The 19649-nt window shown below is 44.4% G+C and overlaps 1 protein-coding gene across 1 annotated transcript in view; it reads left to right on the forward strand.

Annotated features, from left to right (window-relative positions):
- The window catches only part of LOC130361107 (atrial natriuretic peptide receptor 2-like), a 145054-nt gene that overhangs the window by 49699 nt on the left and 75706 nt on the right, over window positions 1-19649 (forward strand). The window contains exons 10-11 of the mRNA XM_056563713.1: window positions 4937-5023; window positions 5173-5316. Of these exons, the coding sequence (XP_056419688.1) occupies window positions 4937-5023; window positions 5173-5316 (231 nt within the window). The remainder of the gene's footprint in view (window positions 1-4936; window positions 5024-5172; window positions 5317-19649) is intronic.

Raw genomic sequence — 19649 nt, forward strand, 5'->3', positions numbered from 1 at the left:
ATTTTGGAAACTAGACCCCTTGAGGAACATAACAAGGAATAAAGTGAGCCTTAATACCCCACAGGTGTTTCACGACTTTTGCATATGTAAAAAAAAATTTTTTTTTTTCACTAAAATGTGTGTTTCCCCCCAAATTTCACATTTTTCCAAGGGTTAATAGCAGGAAATACCCCCCAATATTTGTAACCCCATCTCTTCTGAGTATGGAGGTACCCCATAAGTTGACCTGAAGTGCACTATGGGCGAACTACAATGCTCAGAAGAGAAGGAGTCATATTTGGCTTTTTGAGAGCAAATTTTGCTCGGGGAGCATGTCGCATTTAGGAAGCCCCTATGGTGCCAGAACAGCAAAAAAAACACACATGGCATACCATTTTGGAAACTAGACCCCTTGAGGAACGTAACAAGGGGTACAGTGAGCATTTGCCCCCCACTGGTGTCTGACAGATCTTTGGAACAGTGGGCTGTACAAGTTTTCATTTTCATGGACCACTGTTCCAAAGATCTGTCAGACACCTGTGGGGGGTAAATTCCCACTGCACCCCTCATTACATTCCGTGAGGGGTGTCGTTTCCGAAATGGGGTCACATGTGGTTTTTTTTGCGTTTGTCAAAACCGCTGTAACAATCAGCCACCCCTGTGCAAATCACCTCAAATGTACATGGTGCGCTCTCCCTTCTGGGCCTTGTTGTGCGCCCCCAGAGCACTTTGCGCTCACATATGGGGTATCTCTGTAGTCGGGAGAAATTGCGTTACAAATTTTGGGGGGCTTTTTTCCCTTTTACCTCTTGTGAAAATGTAAAGTATAGGGCAACATCAGCATGTTAGTGTAAAAAATAAAACATTTTTACACTAACATTCTGGTGTAGACCCCAACATTTCCTTTTCATGAAGGGTTAAAGAAGAAAAAGCCCCCCAAACCTTGTAACGCAATTTCTCCCGAGTACAGCGATACCCCATATGTGACCCTAAACTGTTGCCTTGAAATACGACAGGGCTCCAAAGTGAGAGCGCCATGTGCATTTGAGGCCTAAATTAGGGATTTGCATAGGTGTGGACATAGGGGTATTCTACGCCAGTGATTCCCAAACAGGGTGCCTCCAGCTGTTGCAAAACTCCCAGCATGCCTGGACAGTCAACGGCTGTCCGACAATACTGGGAGTTGTTGTTTTTCAACAGCTGGAGGCTCTGCTTTGGAAACAGTGGTGTACCGGACGTTCTTATTGGGGGAGGGGGGCTGTGTAAGGGTATGTGTATATGTAGTGTTTTTAACTTTTTATTTTATTTTGTGTTGGTGTAGTGTAGTGTTTTTAGGGTACAGTCACATGGGCAGGGGGGGTTACAGTGAGTTTCCCAGCGCAAAATTTGCTGCATCTCAAGATGCGAGAAACCCACTGTAAAAGCCTCGCCCATGTGAAAGTACCCTGTACATTCACGGGGGTGGCGGGGCGGGGGGGCTTGGGGGGGGGGGGGTTGCATCAGCTGTTGCAAAACCACAACTCCCAGCATGCATGGTCTGTTAGTGCATGCTGGGAGTCATAGTTTTGCAACAGCTGGAGGCACACAGGTTAGGAAACACTGAGTTAGAAACAGACAATGTTTCCCAACCAGTGTGCATCCTGTTGTTGCAAAACTACAACTCCCAGCATGCCCAGACAGCTGAAGGGCATGCTGGGAGTTGTAGTTCGGCAACATCTGAAGGGCCAGATGTTGCTGAACTAAAACTCCCAGCATGCCTGGACAGTCAGTGCATACTGGGAGTTGTAGTTTTGCAACAGCTGGAAGAGCACAGATTGGAGACCATTATACAATGGTCTCCAAACTGGGGCCCTCCAGATGTTGCAAAACTACAACTCCCAGCATGCATGGTCTTTTAGTGCATGCTGGGAGTTATAGTTTTGAAACAGCTGGAGGCACACAGGTTAGGAAACACTGAGTTAGAAACAATGTTTCCCAACCAGTGTGTCTCCAGCTGTTGCAAAACTACAACTCCCAGCATGCCCAGACAGCTGAAGGGCATGCTGGGAGTTGTAGTTCGGCAACATCTGAAGGGCCAGATGTTGCTTAACTAAAACTCCCAGCATGCCTGGACAGTCAGTGCATGCTGGGAGTTGTAGTTTTGCAACAGCTGGAAGAGCACAGATTGGAGACCATTATACAATGGTCTCCAAACTGGGGCCCTCCAGATGTTGCAAAACTACAACTCCCAGCATGCCCAGACAGCCAAAGGCTGTCTAGGCATGCTGGGAGTTGTAGTTTTCAGACTCCTAGAAGCAGCAGTGAAGATCTTCACTGCTGCCTCTGAGGACCACATACTTACCCGTCGCTGCTCGTCCACGTGGCCGGTCCCGCGCTGCTCCTCGGTCCCGCCGCTGGATCAGGTAAGTCCGCCGGTCCCCACGTGTTCCCCCCGAATGCCGCAGGTCCCCGCGAGCCCCTGCAGCCATCGTCCCCCGTTCTGCCCGACTTCCAGGGGCGGGCAGTGCGGGGGATCTGAACTTTCACCCCAGATCACTGTGATTGGTCCACAGGGACCAATCACAGTGATCGCTGACCAGGACCATCAATTGATGGTCCTGGGGGTGAAGCAGAAGTTGTCCCCTGCTGGAAACAGCGGGACTTCTGCCAGTTAACCCGTGCGATGCTGCGCATCGCCGGGTTAACTGAATGTCATTTATAAACGCCGGGATGCGCGAACGCACTGCACAACCCGGCGTTTATATATGACATTCTGCGGGAAGGGGTTAATGATAGATTTCAATAGTTTGGACATGCAGTGATACCACATATGTTTATATTCATTTTTATTTACATTATTTTATTAGAAAAATGGGATAAGGGGTGTGATCTTTGGACTGCAAACATTGTTCAGTGCTATGCCTTAGCATAGCATTGTTCAGAGTTATCAGTACTTTGCTTATACAGGCTGCCAAGGCTGACTGTATTCTCAGACAGCACGGAGGCAGGTTGATCTAGTTAATGTGATTGCCCTGCACCTGCAGCCCCCCCCACCCCCTCACCCATAGCCAAAGGCACCAGTAATTTTAACGCTTAGATCCTGAAATACTCTTTCATCACTGGATCCAAAGGGTTATTGCTGGACATCGGCATCATCGCTGATGCCCTACTATGGCGGTGAGTCCTGGCTACACCCCTTACTCACCGTATATAAAGTGAGCACAGCTGCTTCGCTCGCTTCATAATCTGTTAATGCTTCACAACGTAAATATATATTTAATCTCATGTTAACGTAACGTGACGTAAGTATACGTCATTGCATGGGAATGGGTTAACCATTCTTTGGTAGCATGACCCATGTTCTCTTTAGATTCAGCTCAAAGGCAGACAAATTTCTTAAGAATTTGCGGGTACAATATAGAATTCATTGTTTTATCAATTATGGAAGCTGCCCTGGCCAAGATGAATGGAATGCAGTGTTTTCCTTTCGCAAACATAACACTTCTCCTTTAAATCATAAAGGTCTACTTTGGTCTTATTTACCTACAAAACATTGCTTCAAAAATAATCTGGCTTTCCCAGATGATCCTTAGCAAACTGCAGACAGGCAGCAATGTTCTTTTTAAAGAGCAGTGGCTTTCTTATTGCAATCCTGCCATGCACACCATTGTTCTCCGTTGTCTTCCTGATAGTGGACTAAGGAACATTAACATTAGTTAAAAGGGTTTTTGGCAGGTTTGTTTAATTACTCATTAGTTTTGATTTAGTATCTACTTTCACGTGAAAATCTGAAGTTTCATAAACTTTGAAGCACCACTTTATATACACCATTGCTTTTATGGCATGTCCCTATTTATATTGATAAATGGTTGTATCTGCAGTACATCTCTACTGAAAAGGAACTAACAGAAAACTCCTTCAGAGCTTTTTATAACATATTCATTTGAAATGCAAGTGATGTCTTCATCTCTCTTCATCATGGTAACTGATGATCTAGATAAGACAAGGATTTGATTTTCAAGATCAACTGGAGGCACTCCCTCCCACGGGCCAACAGACTGATTTATTAAGCATCTGTATTAATTCAGCCAACTTCATAACATTAGAAAGGAAAACATAGAATGGGATGGCTTTCTTATACTAAAACAACTGTGTGTAGACCATGCAACTAGTAAAACACCAACCGCAGGTGTCTATAAAATAATAAATAGAAATATCAAATGTAACTAGGGCTCAATATCTGAATATAGGGCAAATATTTTATTAAAATAATTTTAAAAGGATATATTTGTCAACATTACACAATAATTCCCCCAGCAGGGCCCTTGCTGGTAGGAGTCAATCAATATATACAAATAGATTGGATAAGATAAATGGTATAAAATGCTGAATAATAAAAATGCTGAATGATAAACATAGTGAACAGGTTGAATGATAATAGACATTTATACATGTCCATCATTCAACCTGTTCACCAATTTTATCATTCAGCATTTTATACCATTTATCTTATCCTATCTATTTGTATATATATTGATTGACTCCTACCAGCAAGAGCCCTGCTGGGGGAAGCATTGTGTAATGTTGACAAATATATCCTTTTAATTATTTTAATAAAATATTTGACATATATTTATATCTTGAGCACTAGTTACATTTGTTATTTCTATTCATAGCAATAGGCTTGGTTTCCATAAATGACTAAACTAAAGACCAGTGTGGTATCTTCTCATAATACAAAAAGGTGTAGTGATTCCACCACACCATCGGAACCATGTCAAGATGGTCTACAGTTCCCATGACTGCTATATTACATCAAGTAAGCAGTACTCAGTTGTGTGGAAGAAGGGAGAAAGACTTTTCAATGGGGGGGCTAAGTTCTCACAACTTTACTCATTTTAGGGCATTTTCAGCTATCTGTAATGTAAATGTTTAATTTGCTTGGTGTTTATTATTGTCAAAATGTCATATTTCTTAGTGATGGCAGAATAGTGGCTATAAAGAAAATCCCAAAGAAGTCATTTACTCTTTCCAAAACAATACGGAGGGAAGTAAAGCAGATTCGGTAAATGTTGTATTGCAGCAGTAAAGTAGATATACTCTAGCTGGTGTAGTGTTCGTGTTGTTATATTTAGTTATGTGTTGTTTAAATTTTTGTTAAAATTTTGGAAGGATTTTTGTGCTTTACATTGACATGCACTGTAATGTCTGTAGGGACCTGGATCATCCTAATCTTTGCAAATTTATTGGAGGCTGCATTGAAGTTCCGGATGTGGCTATTATTACGGAGTATTGTCCTAAGGGAAGCTTGAATGATGTTTTACTGAGTGAAGACATTCCTCTGAACTGGGGTTTCAGGTAATTTTATTGTTGTGTTATACATTTGGTAATGTTACATATCTAGTAAAATAGATCATTTGAATAATTATATTTTGCAATATTTACCGATAATTACAATAAAAAATCTGAGGACGTGTGATCAAAGTCACTTCATATCACTGAAAGAATATTATACATACAAGGACAGGTTAAAATACCATTTCCTAACAGTCAGCAAGCAACAGTGTTTGAAAGTTAACAGTTTACTTATCCAAAATGCTTAAGCTGCTGTCGGATAGCAGTGTAATGTGCCCCAGTGGGTTCACTTACCTATCCCCGCTGCTCCGGGTCCACTTCGCGATCCTCCGGTGTCTTGCGCATCTTCTCCAGGGTCCGCCGGCGCAGCAGCGTAATAACGTCACCTGAAAGCGAGGCCCGGACCCTGCAGAAGATGCGCAAGACACCGGAGGATCGCGAAGAAGACACCGGAGCAGCGGGACAGCATCGGGAGCCCCTGGAACAGCAGCGGGAGCGGTGAGGACCTGGTGCGGAGCGGCGGGGACAGGTGAGTACAGCTTCCTATACTTTACATTGCACGGATCCCTCAACATACGATGGATTCGACAAACGATGGGTCGTTTGGAACGAATTACCATCGTATGTTGAGGGACCACTGTAGTGTTTTCCTTTGTTTGTTTATTTTTATATTTTTTTTTAGAAAATAGTCTTACAAAGAGAATAATCACAAATTGCTTATACATATCAATACATATAAACAGTAATATAACATAGTGAGCAATAGAAAAATCAAACATGAGAAATTAATTATATATATATATATATATATGTTCACAAATGGCACACTACTATACACGACAGCAAAAATAAAAAAAGGAAAAGTTATCATATACAGTAAAATCTCCCTCAGCGGACTTAATATATTTGCACCCTCCGAATAGGGGACACTCCCAAGAGCAGAAACGGACACACCCAATAGGGGACAAAACACTCCCAATAGGGAACAAAACATACACAGTAGGGGACAAAACACTTCCAATAGGGGTAAACCAGGTTTATATTTGTCTGCCCTACCTTGTACATAGGGCCACTATCAGGGGGATAAAGCCAATACTCTTGATATCACCCCTTGATTACCCTCTTGTGCTATTTCATTTCCCCTTTATTTCCCTCTGTGCAAATTCATCAACCCCTTTTTTACCACCCTCTGTGCCATTTCTTTCCCCCCTTAATATCACCTGTGCTATTTCAATCCCCTTTATCCCCCGTGCCACTTTATTTCCCCTGTGCCCTGTACCAAATCATTCCCCCCTCACCCCATGTGCCACATCACTTTTCCTTCCTCCACCTGTTGTTCTGAGCAGCCTCAGGTGCAGGAGTGTCAACAGGTTTGGCTTTCTCCTGACATCTTCTGCCCTGCACTCACTGAGAGGCTGTGAGCAGCAGCGCCTGCGCACCCTGATGCGTGACGCTCCTGACATCACTCGTCAGTGCCCACAGCCACCGCTGCTCTCAGTAATTGCAGCACAGAGGATGTCAGGAGAACGTCAAACCCGCTGAGAGCACCTGCACCTGAGCCTGCTGGCCAAGTAAGAAGAATAACAGAGGCAGGAGGAAAGGGGAAAAGTAATGTGGCACAAGGGGTGAGGGGGGATGATATGGCAAAGGGCACAGGGGGAATAAATGGTACAGGGGGATAAAGGGGGAATGAAAAGGCACAGGGAGTGGTAAAGAGAGGGTGATGAATTTGCACAGAGGGTAATAAAGGGGAATGAAATGGAACAGAGAAAGGGATCAAGGGGAAACTATGTGGCACAGGGGGTGGGTGGTATGATTTGGCACAGGGCACCGGGAGAGTAAAGGGACACAGGGAGAATAAAGTTTCACAGGGTATATAGGGTAAATTAAATGGCACAGGGGGTTCAAGGGGGAGGAATTGAGTGGCATTAGAGGAATGGAGATAAAGTAGTACAGAAGGGTGATAAGGGTTGATTAAGCAGCACTGGGAGATTTTTCAAGGGGTACTCCAGTGGAATTTTTTTTAAACTCAACTTGTGCCAGAAAGTCAAACAGATTTGTGAATTTCTTCTATTAAAAAAATCTTAATCCTTCCAGTACTTATCAGCTGTTGTATGCTCCACAGGAAGTTCTTTTCTCTTTTAATTTATTTTCTGTCCGAATCAGGAACTGTCCGTCCGTATGAGGAACTGTCCAGAGTAGGAGCAAATCCCCATAGCAAACCTATCCTGCTCTGGACAGTTCCTGACATGGACAGAGGTGTCAGCAGAGAGCACTGTGGTCAGACCGAAAAGAAATTCAAAACGAAAAGAACATAGTATACAGAACAGAGTATACAGCAGCTGATAAGTACTGGAAGGGTTAAGATTTTTAAATAGAAGTCATTTACAAAGCTTTTAAGCATTTTTTCCCAATAGAGGACATCTCTCAATACCGGACACTCCTTCTTTCTAATGAGGATAGATTAGGGATGTGTGTGACAAAACTGTAGAACCTCAGAACTTTGCATAAAATAATGTTCACCAAACATTAAAACTTAGCCAGGTTAGCTTTGTGCAAATGAGCCTGGCGATGGCGCTTTTTATAGAAGAAAGGATTTTTTTGCTGCCTGAATGCATAGGATGAGGAAGAAGGAAAACAGAAATGAAGTCAGGGTAGCTGTCAGAAAGATCAATCAGTGCTTGCATACAGCTTCCTGGACAATCAGGAGACAGCATGGGTTGGGTATAAAAGGAGCAACAAAACCCTTTGCATTGAGTTGCAGCCACCATCTTGAATAGATAAGCTGAGCAATGAGCACAAACTGAACTCACTGCTTGCCTAGTTGGCTAGTGAGAAATGATAATGATAAAGGAATGGTTGGACAAGGATAGGCTAGAGGAAAGAGCACCCTGCCGTGTCCTCTGCCCCAGTGCGACTGCTACCACTGCACCCCCTGTAGCTACACCCCTGACCAGTACTGTGGGCATTAGCCATTTGTTTAGGCCCAGAACAGGCTGCAGCAGCAGTTATATGCCCAATGGTAGTAGTAGTAGAAGCATCAGCAAGCAAAAGTTGTCCAGTTCATGCCCTGTATGACCCCAAAACAAGCAATGATTTTAGCCTTTACCTTTTTGTAGTTTTTAGAGTCCTTCAAAGTGAGTATATAATAAGCAATTTGTTTGTCTCACCAGTCAAGTACAGAGCCAGCCCACTGTTCTAAAGGCAATTTTTCTCTGTCTGCAAATCTTTCAAAGACAGTTAAATTGGCTTTAACATCATCCTCCTAACTATTTTTCGCAAGCCAGTTTGTACTTTTTCCACACAGCAGCCTAAGAGCTATGTCAAGCTATATTAACTCGCTGCCCCGTCACTAAATGCAGCCATTTTCTCTTGTATGGCCTTGAACTGGTGCTGTAAGGTCTCATAGTGTTATTGCATGGCCTCTACCTGGAGCTATGTCTGCATGGCCTGGAACAAGGCCTGAGTCTGCTGCTGTAAGACCTGGACCTGCTGTAGGCTGGTTTGTATCTAGAGATGAGGGAAGCGAATATGACAAATCTGAATTTGTTATGAATTTAATGTGTGGTCCAGGCTCCAGGGCATCTAAAATGGCAGATCCACATGTGAGGACATGGGGCAAGGAACTCTGGGAAGGTGGGAATGAGGGTAGGAGGGATGACCCTGAATCTCATCCAGGATGCAGCCTATCAGCAGCCAGTCACCCCTGTGATGTCACAGCCCTATATAATTGTCAGCCATATTCCGGTTCATCACTTCATCCTTTGACTGCAGAGAGATGGGACAGCGCTGTGTGTTACAAAGACAAGCTTTTTACAGCAGCGGTTCATCTCATAGTCACTTCAGTGTTCTGGTGGACAGAGAGCAGTGCTTTTTCACAGATTTTTTTTTTACTGCAGCCATTAACCTCATTGCATTGCATTGCATTACAGAGAGGGGCAGATAGCTGTGTGTTTCCTCATACATTTCTTACAAGCTGGCTCAGCTTGAGAAACAGCAGAGGATGAAGGAATAATTTTTTAGCGCAACTCTTTCTTTGTTCCACAACAAATGGTCTGCAGGTTATACTAGTCTGTAGACGGTATAATACCCAGCAGACTATTCCTAATAGTCTTTGAGAGAGTGCAATTTTTGGTTTAGTACACAGCGACAGTGTGCTGCAGCACTGTTGTGTACTGCTGGTGTTGTGCAAAAAAGAAAAATTTTAAGCGGACTGTAGCGCATTTTTCTGCGTTCATCTAAGCAGTGTACTATTTTGTACCTGTTAATCTGTCAAGGGCCTAGATATGGTGAAAGGCCAGGCAAAAGTAATCACCGGCTAGTGTTTTACTGCAATACATTTTTTAAACGTACTGTGGCGCATTTTTCTGCCCTCATAAGTGCATACCACATATGTACATCTAAGTATTGTACTTTTTTGCCCTAATCTGTCTAGGGCCTAGATACTGTGAAAGGCCAGGTAAAAGTAATCACCGGCTGGTGTTTTACTCCAATACTTTACTGTACTGTGTACTGTAGCGCATTTTTCTGCCCTCTTTGTTCCACAACAAATGATCTGCTGGTTATACTAGTCTGTAGATGGTATAATACACACATTCCTAATAGTCTGTGAGAGAGTGCAATTTTTGGTTTAGTGCACAGCGACTATGTGCTGCAGCACTGTTGTGTACTGCTGGTATTGTGCACAAATAAGTTTTGTTTTTTTAAGCGTACTGTAGCGCATTTTTCTGCCCACATAAGTGCATACCACATACCTACATCTAAGTAGTGTACTATTTTGTACCTGTTAATCTGTCAAAGCCTAGATACTGTGAAAGGATAGGCAAAAGTACTCACTGGCTGGTGTTGTACTCAAATCCTTTTTAAGCATACTGTAACGCATTTTCTCCCCTCATAAGTGCATACCACATACCTACATCTAAACCGTGTACTATTTTGTACCTGATAATCTGTCAATGGCCTAGATACTGTGAAAGTCCAGGCAAAAGTAATCACCGGCTGGTGTTTTACTCCACTACTTCTTTAACCTTTTCAGGACATAGGGCGTATGGATACGCCCTGCATCCCGAGTCCTTAAGGACCGAGGGCGTATCCATACGCCCGTGGGAATTCCGGCCCCCACCGCTAGCCGGTTGGGGACCGGAGCCGGATGCCTGCTGAAATCGTTCAGCAGGCATCCCGGCATATCGCCCAGGGGGGTCATTATGCCCCCCCATGTCGGCGATCACCGCAGATCGCTGGACAATTCAGTCCAGCGATCTGCGGCGATTCCGGGTCAATCGGGTCTCCAGTGACCCGGTGACCCGGAATTACTGGCTGTACGGGGCCGTCTCCGACGGCCCCGAACAGCCAGAGCCTGCAGGGGTGAGGTGGCACTGGTGCCACCTCACGATCGCCCAGATTCGTCGGCCGGATTACCGGCCAACCAATCAGGGCGCCTGCTGCGGGTGTCACTCCCGCACCCGCTCCGCCCCTCTTCCGGAGGACGTGAGCGGGTGCGGGACGTGCACCCCGGGTGCTGTGGACCCCGATCCCCGGCGTCAATGTTGGGATCGGGGCCCCAGGAGCAGCGGCGGCGGCGGTGACGACGAGGGACTGACTCTCCGGCGTGGATCGTTGGAGGTGAGTGACAGCCTCCTGCTGTTGCTTAGCAACAGCTCCCAGCATGCAAAAAGGGCATGCTGGGAGCTGTAGTTATGCAACAGCAGGAGGCAGACCACCACAACTCCCAGCATTCCCTTATGGGCATGCTGGGACTTATGGTTTTGCAACAGCTGGAGGCACATTCTTTCTATGGAAAAGTGTACCTTCAGCTGTTGTATAACTACAACTCCCAGCTTGCACAAACAGCTAAAGTGCATGCTGGGAGTTGTAGTGGTGCATCTGCTGGTTGCATAACTACAACTCCCAGCATGCCCGTTGGCTGTCGGTGACTTCTGAGAGTTGTAGTTTTGCAACAGCTGAAGGCACACTGGTTGTGAAACTCAGAGTTTTTTTTTACCTAACTCAGTGTTTCACGACCGGTGTGCCTCCAGCTGTTGCAAACTACAACTCTCAGCAGGCACCGTACACCATGCACCGTACATGCTGGGAGTTGTAGTTTTGCAACAGCTGGAGGCACGCTGGTTGTGAAACACTGAGTTAGGTCACAAACTCAGTGATACATAACCAGTGTGCCTATAGTTGTTGCAAAACTACAACTCTCAGCAGTCACCGACAGCCAACGGGCATGCTGGGAGTTGTAGTTATGCAACAGCTGGATGTCCTCCCCCCCCCCAATGTGAACGTACACATGGGGGAGGACATGGGCGGAGGATTACAGTAAGTATCTGGCTGCAAGTTTGAGCTGCCGCAAACTTTCTGCTGCAGCTCAAACTGCCAGCGAGAAACTACTGTGAACCCCCCGCCCGTGCGACTGTACCCTAAAAACACTACACTACACTAACACAAAAAATAAAATAAAAAGTAAAAAACACTACGTATACACATACCCCTATACAACCCCCCTCCCCAATAAAAATGAAAAACGTCTGGTACGCCACTGTTTCCAGAACGGAGCCTCCAGCTGTTGCAAAACAACTCCCAGTATTGTCGGACAGCCGTTGACTGTCCAGGCATGCTGGGTGTTTTGCAACAGCTGGAGGCACCCTGTTTGGGAATCACTGGCGTAGAATTCCCCTATGTCCACCCCTATGCAAGTCCCTAATTTAGGCCTCAAATGCGCATGGCGCTCTCACTTTGAAGCCCTGTCGTATTTCAAGGCAACAGTTAAGGGTCACATATGGGGTATCGCCGTACTCGGGAGAAATTGTTTTACAAATTTTGGGGGGTATTTTCTGCTTTTACCCTTTTTAAAAATGTAAAATTTTTGGGAAAACAAGCATTTTAGGTAAAAAAAAAATTTTTTTTTTACATATGCAAAAGTCGTGAAACATCTGTGGGGTATAAAGGTTCACTTAACCCCTTGTTACGTTCCCAGAGGGGTCTAGTTTCCAAAATGATATGCCATGTGTTTTTTTTTGCTGTCCTGGCACCATAGGGGCTTCCTAAATGTGACATGCCCCACAAAAACCATTTCAGAAAAACGTACTCTCCAAAATCCCCTTGTCGCTCCTTCCCTTCTGAGCCCTCTACTGCGCCCACCGAACACTTTACATAGACATATGAGGTATGTGCTTACTCGAGAGAAATTGGGCTACAAATACAAGTAAAAATTTTGTCCTTTTACCCCTTGTAAAAATTCAAAAATTGGGTCTACAAGAACATGTAAGTGTAAAAAATGAAGATTGTGAATTTTCTCCTTCATTTTGCTGCTATTCGTGTGAAACACCTAAAGGGTTAAAACACTTACTGAATGTCTTTTTGAATACTTTGGGGTCATTTATGGGGTATTTCTAATATGAAGACCCTTCAAATCCACTTCAAACCTGAACTGGTCCCTGAAAAATACTGAGTTTGAAAATTTTGTGAAAAATCGGAAAATTGCTGCTGACCGTTGAAGCCCTCTGGTGTCTTCCAAAAGTAAAAACTCATCAATTTTATGATGCAAACATAAAGTAGACATATTGGAAATGTGAACCAAAAAAAAATGTATTCGTAATATCCATTTTCCTTACAAGCAGAAAGCTTCAAAGTTAGAAAAATGCAAAATTTTCAAATTTTTCATCAAATTTACGGATTTTTCACCAAGAAAGGATGCAAGTATCGACAAAAATTTACCACTATGTTAAAGTAGAATATGTCATGAAAAAACAATCTCGGAATCAGAATGATAACTAAAAGCATTCCAGAGTTATTAATGTTTAAAGTGACAGTGGTCAGATGTGCAAAAAACGCTCCGGTCCTTAAGGCCAAAATGGGCTCCGTCCTGAAGGGGTTAAGCGTACTGTAGCGCATTTTTCTGCCCACATAAGTGCATACCACATACCTACATCTAATTAGTGTACTATTTTGTACCTGTTAATCTGTCAAGGGCCTAGATAATGTGAAAGGCCAGGCAAAAGTAGTCACCTGCTGGTGTTGTACTCAAATACTTTTTTAAGCGTACTGTAGCGCATTTTTCTGCCCTCATAAGTGCATACCACATACCTACATTTAAATAGTGTACAATTTTGTACCTTTTAATCTGTCAAGGGCCTAGATACTGTGAAAGTTCAGGCCAAAGTAATCACCGGCTGGTGTTTTACTCCACTACTTTAAGCGTACTGTAGCGCATTTTTGTGCCCACATAAGTGCATACCACATACCTACATCTAAGTAGTGTACTATTTTGGACCTTTTAATCTGTCAATGGCCTAGATAATGTGAAAGGCCAGGCAGAAGTAATCACCTGCTGGTGTTGTACTCAAATACTTTTCTAAGCGTACTGTAGCGCATTTTTCTGCCCTCATAAGTGCATACCACATACCTACATCTAAACCGTGTACTATTTTATAGCTGTTAATCTGTCAAGGGCCTAGATACTGTGAAAGTCCAGGCAAAAGTAATCACCGGCTGGTGTTTTACTCCACTACTTCTTTAAGTGTACTGTAGTGCATTTTTCTGCCTAAATAAATGCATACCACTGACCTACATCTAAATAGTGTATTATTTTGTACCTTTTAATCTGTCAAGAGCCTAGATATTGTGAAAGGACAGCCAAAAGTACACACCTGCTGCTGTTCTAGACAAATACTGTTTTAAGCATAGTGAAGCGTATTGTACTCCCCTCATATTCACACTAAGTATGTCAGGCAGAGAAGTGGCAGGACATGAACAGAGGAGTGGCAGAGGCCTAAATTCATCAGGAAGAGGTCACAGCAGACTAGAGGCGAGTGGCAGCAGGAGTCCCAGCGAGATGCCTGAACTCCCAGTCACTGAGAGGGAGGACAAACTGACCTACTACAGAGACATCCTACGTAGTCAGTTGGCCAATGCCTATTGGCGCTATCTTCCATCCTCTCGCAGGTCTGATTTTGTACTCCCCTTCCACTGCCATGGCTGCTGGGGAGGGGTGGGTTGGCAGGAGCAGTACCAGCTCCATCAGCAGCAGCCTGATTCTACAGTCGCTGATGAGTACCTTTTTATTTTCCCGCATAGAGAAGCAACTCATCATCAGCAGGTAGACCTGGACCAGAACATGAACCAGCAGGTGTTGGAATACCTTGACATGACCATACCTACACAACCTGAAGACCCGCTGGACTTCTGGGCAACCAAACTTGATTTGTGGCCGCAACTAGCAGAGTTTTCCCTGGAAAAGCTGTCCTGCCCGGCCAGTAGTGTGCCATCAGAGCGGGTGTTTAGTGCGGTGGGGGCCATAGTCACCCCAAGGAGAACTTGTCTGTCCACAAAAAATGTGGAGAGACTGACCTTTGTGAAGATGAATCAGGCATGGATCAGCCAGGATTTCCACCCACCAATGCCTGATGTATCAGAGTAGATTAACCATGGTGCCACACCAACACTTCCCAAATATGGATAGTGCCAAACAGATTTAAGGCGCTGCTCTCCAGTTGCAAACATTCCTCCACATCAGACCTTTTTTCACCCACCTTCGTCACCGGGTACTGGTATTGCCATCCACCACACCACTTTGTCACCAGGTCAATTTCAGGACTCCTGATGCTGCTGCTGCCACTTCCATGCTGTCTGATTCAGCCACTATATCATCTCTTCATGCTTCTGCCAACTCCATGCTATGCCATTCAGCCACTATGTGGTCTCCTCGTGCTTCAGCCAACTCCAGGATGTGCCATTCAGCCACTATATGGTTTCCTCATGCTTCAGCCAACTCCAGGCTGTGCCATTCAGCCACTATATGGTCTCCTCATGCTTCAGCCACCTCCAGGCTGTGCCATTCAGCCACTATATGGTCTCCTCATGCTTCAGCCAACTCCAGGCTGTGTCATCCAGCCACTATATGATCTCCTCATGCTTCAGCCAACTCCAGGCTGTGCCATTCAGCCACTACATGGTCTCCTCATGCTTCAGCAACCTCCAGGCTGTACCACTCAGCCACTATATGGTCTCCTCATGCTTCAGCCAACTCCAGGCTGTGTCATCCAGCCACTATATGATCTCCTCATGCTTCAGCCAACTCCAGGCTGTGCCATTCAGCCACTACATGGTCTCCTCATGCTTCAGCAACCTCCAGGCTGTACCACTCAGCCACTATATGGTCTCCTCATGCTTCAGCCAACTCCAGGCTGTGCCATTCAGCCACTATATGGTTTACTGATGCTGCTGGGCCTGGGACATTACCTACAAATTTTCATGGTAGCACTAGCTACCATAAATATTCAATTTACATTTTAAAATTAATCTTTTAATCTTAGGGATTGTGAGGCCCTATGGTCTCCTCATGCTGCCGCAAGCTGCAGGCTGTGTCATTCAGCCATTATTTGGTTTACTGATGCTGCTGGGCCTGGAACATTACCTATAAATTTGTATGGTAGCACTATCTACCATAAATATTCAATTTAAATTTTAAAATTCATCTCTAAATCTTTGGGATTGTGAGGCCCTGTGGTCTCCTCATGCTGCCGGGAGCTGCAGGATGTGTCATTCAGCCACTATATGGTTTACTGATGCTGCTGGGCCTGGGACATTACCTACAAATGTTCATGGTAGCACTAGCTACCATAAATCTTCAAATAAAAATATAAAATTCATCTTTTAATCTTAGGGATTATAAGGCCCTATGGTCTCCTCATGCTGCCGCGAGCTGAAGGCTGTTTCATTAAGCCACTATATGGTCTCCTCTTGCTGCCACCAATTCCAGGCTGTGTCATTCTGCCAGATTATGGTCTCCTCATGCTGTGACACACCTCTAGGTTCTGTCATTGTGCCGCCATGTGACTCATTGTTAGTTTGGGTTTTGTGGTCATACAGTATTAGTTCAAATAAACACCGGGACATTAAATTTGGGAATCTAATATAAATCTTAAATTTAAAAAAATTTATGTAATCTTTTCAAGATTGAGGCCATATGGTCATTGCCGTCATGTTACCTGTGGAATTATGACAAGAATCCAATGAAACAGCTTGGAGCGATAACAATGAACCATAACTGATTAAATGAAACATTCGCACTTTCACAGTCAGAGGGGCGGTGAGAGGCAGGGGGCTGGAACAGGTGATATCTCGCCTGGCGGAGGACTGCAAGCTCGATTTTAAGATACAAGTACGAGCTTTTTCACTGCAGCTACTTCTAGCTTTATGCGCCCATTTATCCAATGGCACAGAAGCTGAATGTGCTCCTGTCCATGTTGCTGGTACTGCAGTCCCTCCCTTTTCAAGTGGAGAGTATGGGGGTGCGCTTAGAGGCAGGGGCTGTAGCAGGTTGTAGCTCGTCTCGCGGCGGACCGCCAGCTTGATGCTCACCAGAATGGGTGATCAAAAAATTTAAATAAATTCAAATAAAATAAAATAAAAATTACATTAAAAAATCTGCCACATCCAGATACTCTGCGGCAGTGATTCTAATAGTGATGCCTGTAATCTGCATGTCATACTAAATAACAGTATTATTTCACTAACACAGCACACTCCCTATGCATGTTAGGACAAGGCAAAATGTTCTACACCCTTATTGAGGCTCTCTGTAGGCCAGAAATAGCCATTTTTAATGCAGATTCACCGCAAATTAATTCGGACTGAAACAAATTTTTACAGAAAATTCAGCGAATCGGCCAAATCAATTTTTTCAAAAGTTTGCTCATCTCTACTTGCATCCGTTGCTTTCACAGTTCCTCAATTACAACAGTGCCCAGTGTCTTTCAGTGCTGCGGCTGCTTTATCCAAGGACTTTAAAACAAAATGACTTGCAAGCGGTTGCCATTGCATCCTCCACCATATGTAGAATGGGACCCTTCAACCAAGCAAACAGAACCAAACACGCAGGTTCACAGTTCAATTCTTCTGGGTTTATTGTTGCACTTAACATATAGCAATAAGCTTTGCTTACAGCATGCGGTAAAACAGAAACTTAAATGTCCTTGACCAGGGGCAGACCTATCACCTGTGCAGCCGGGTCAGCTGCACAGGGGACCAGCATGTGAGGGGGCCCACTGAACTTTCATACTAATGCGCTAATATGAATGAATGCAGCAGTGGCCTTTGGGAGCCAGGGTGCAGCGCTCAGCTGACTGGGCAGATGCTCCTCCAGCCGGTCTCTCAGAGGACAGCAGGGCATTGGCACACCACTGCACTCACAGTCTCCCCGGCCTCTGCTCCTCTCATGCTGTTTTCTCTGCTGAGCGAAATGAGGAGACAAGAGGGGAGGGGTGGAGAGCACTAAAACAGCTGGAGGCAGAAGAGCTCATGCAGAGGGACCTGACTCTACAACTAAAGGCTTAGTAAGTGGCCATGTGTCTATGTGTGTGTGCTCAGTGTTTTCCAAGCAGGGTGCCTCCAGCTGTTGCAAAACTATAACTCAGCATGCCTGGACAGCCACTGGCATGTTGTAGCTTTGCAACAGCTGGAAGCACCCGCCTTGTTTTGTGTATATATGATGTATATGTATGGTCAGAGGCAACTCTTCTGTGAGGCCATTAAGACCGCCAGCTAATGCCTTGCCCTGGTGAGGGCCACATTCTGGCAAGTAATGTACATCAGCATCCCGGTCCAATCAACCCCTCTGATATTGTGTGCTGCGCGCAGGCCTGTCTATTATATCCCGGCTGCTCATCAGAGAGGAGCGCAGAGGAGAAAAAAGAGTCCCCTCCGCCGCTGCCTCATGACGCCTGTGACCTGTGCATTTGCCTCTTCCAGGTGTGTTCCTCGATTATTCTGCAGCAGCTAGTAAGCATTAAACCCTTCCCTATATGGCCATTTTTTTTTTTGCACTTTTGTTATTTCCTCCTCCCCTTCTAAAAATCATAACACTTTCAATTTTCCACCTACAGACCCATATGAGGGCTTGTTGTTTGCGCCAACAAATGAAATGTCTAATACCCTTAATAATTTCACCACAAAATCTACGAGGAAACCAGAAAAAAAGTTTGAATTAATTTTACTACTAAAAAAATATATAACTACATGCACCAAAATTAGTATGTTTAAAATTGTCATCTTCTGACCCCTATTACTTTTTTATTTTTCCGCATATTCCGCGGACGGTTTGAGGACTAATTTTTTTGCACCGTGATCTGAAGTTTTTATCAGTACCATTATTTTTTATCTGACTTTTTGATCGCTTTTTATAATTTTTTTTAGGGTATACAAGATTACCAAAAATACGCAATTTTGGACTTTGGAACATTTTTTACGTATACGCCATTGACCAAGCAGTTTAATTAATGGTATATGTTTATAGTTTGGACATTTATGCTCACGGCGATACCACATATGTTTATTTTTGTTTAAAAAAAATGTTCTTATGGGAAAAGGGGGGTGATTCAAACTTTTATTCAGGTAGGAGTTAAATCACATTTATTCACTTTTTTAAACTTTTTTTTCCACACTTTTTTTTTTTTTTAGCCCCTATAGGGGACTATTACTTTCAATCCTTTAATTGCATACACTGAACAATGCCATAGCATAGCATTGATGAGTGTAATCTGTGCTCCAGCCTGAAAATCAGGTTTGGAGCAATGGATGGATGATTGGACAGCGGGAAGGAAGGTAAGCACCCTCCTGCTGTCCTCTCAGCTGTTCGGGATGCCATGATTTCACCGCGGTGGTCCTGAACAGCCCACTGAGCTAACAGGCAACTGTTAACGCCCGTTTTAGACGCTGCGATCAGCTTTCATCGCGATGCCTAAAGGGTTAATGCCGGACATCAGCCGCATCGGCGATGTCCGGTATTAGTCGTGGGTCCTGGTTGCTGATAGCAACCAGGACCCACCAGGTATGCGCGCTCACCTGCTGAGTGCGTCATACCTCAGGATGCCACAATGGACGTAAATTTACTTCCATTTGTGGCAAGGGGTTAAGTGCCTGGCATCAGCTGTAATGAGGAAAATAAAATAATTACTGACCGTGCTTTAGTGCTGGCCATTGCTATGTGACCTACTAATACTACTACACCCCATGTATACGGTGCCATGACTATGTGTATTATCCATGTTCTGTCACATCACTGTGTATTATCCCTGTACTGTGACATCACTGTGTGTATTATCCCTGTACTGTGACTTCACTGTGTGTATTATCCATGGACTGTGACAGCACTGTGTGTATTATCCCGGTACTGTGACATCAATGTGTATTATCCCTGTACTTTGACATCACTGTGTATTATCCATGGACTGTGACAGCACTGTGTGTATTATCCCTGTACTGTGACATCACTGTGTATTATCCCTGTACTGTGACATCACTGTGTATTATACCTGTACTGTGACATCACTGTG

This window comes from Hyla sarda, chromosome 1 (assembly GCF_029499605.1).
Source record: "Hyla sarda isolate aHylSar1 chromosome 1, aHylSar1.hap1, whole genome shotgun sequence".
Taxonomy (NCBI): domain Eukaryota; kingdom Metazoa; phylum Chordata; class Amphibia; order Anura; family Hylidae; genus Hyla; species Hyla sarda.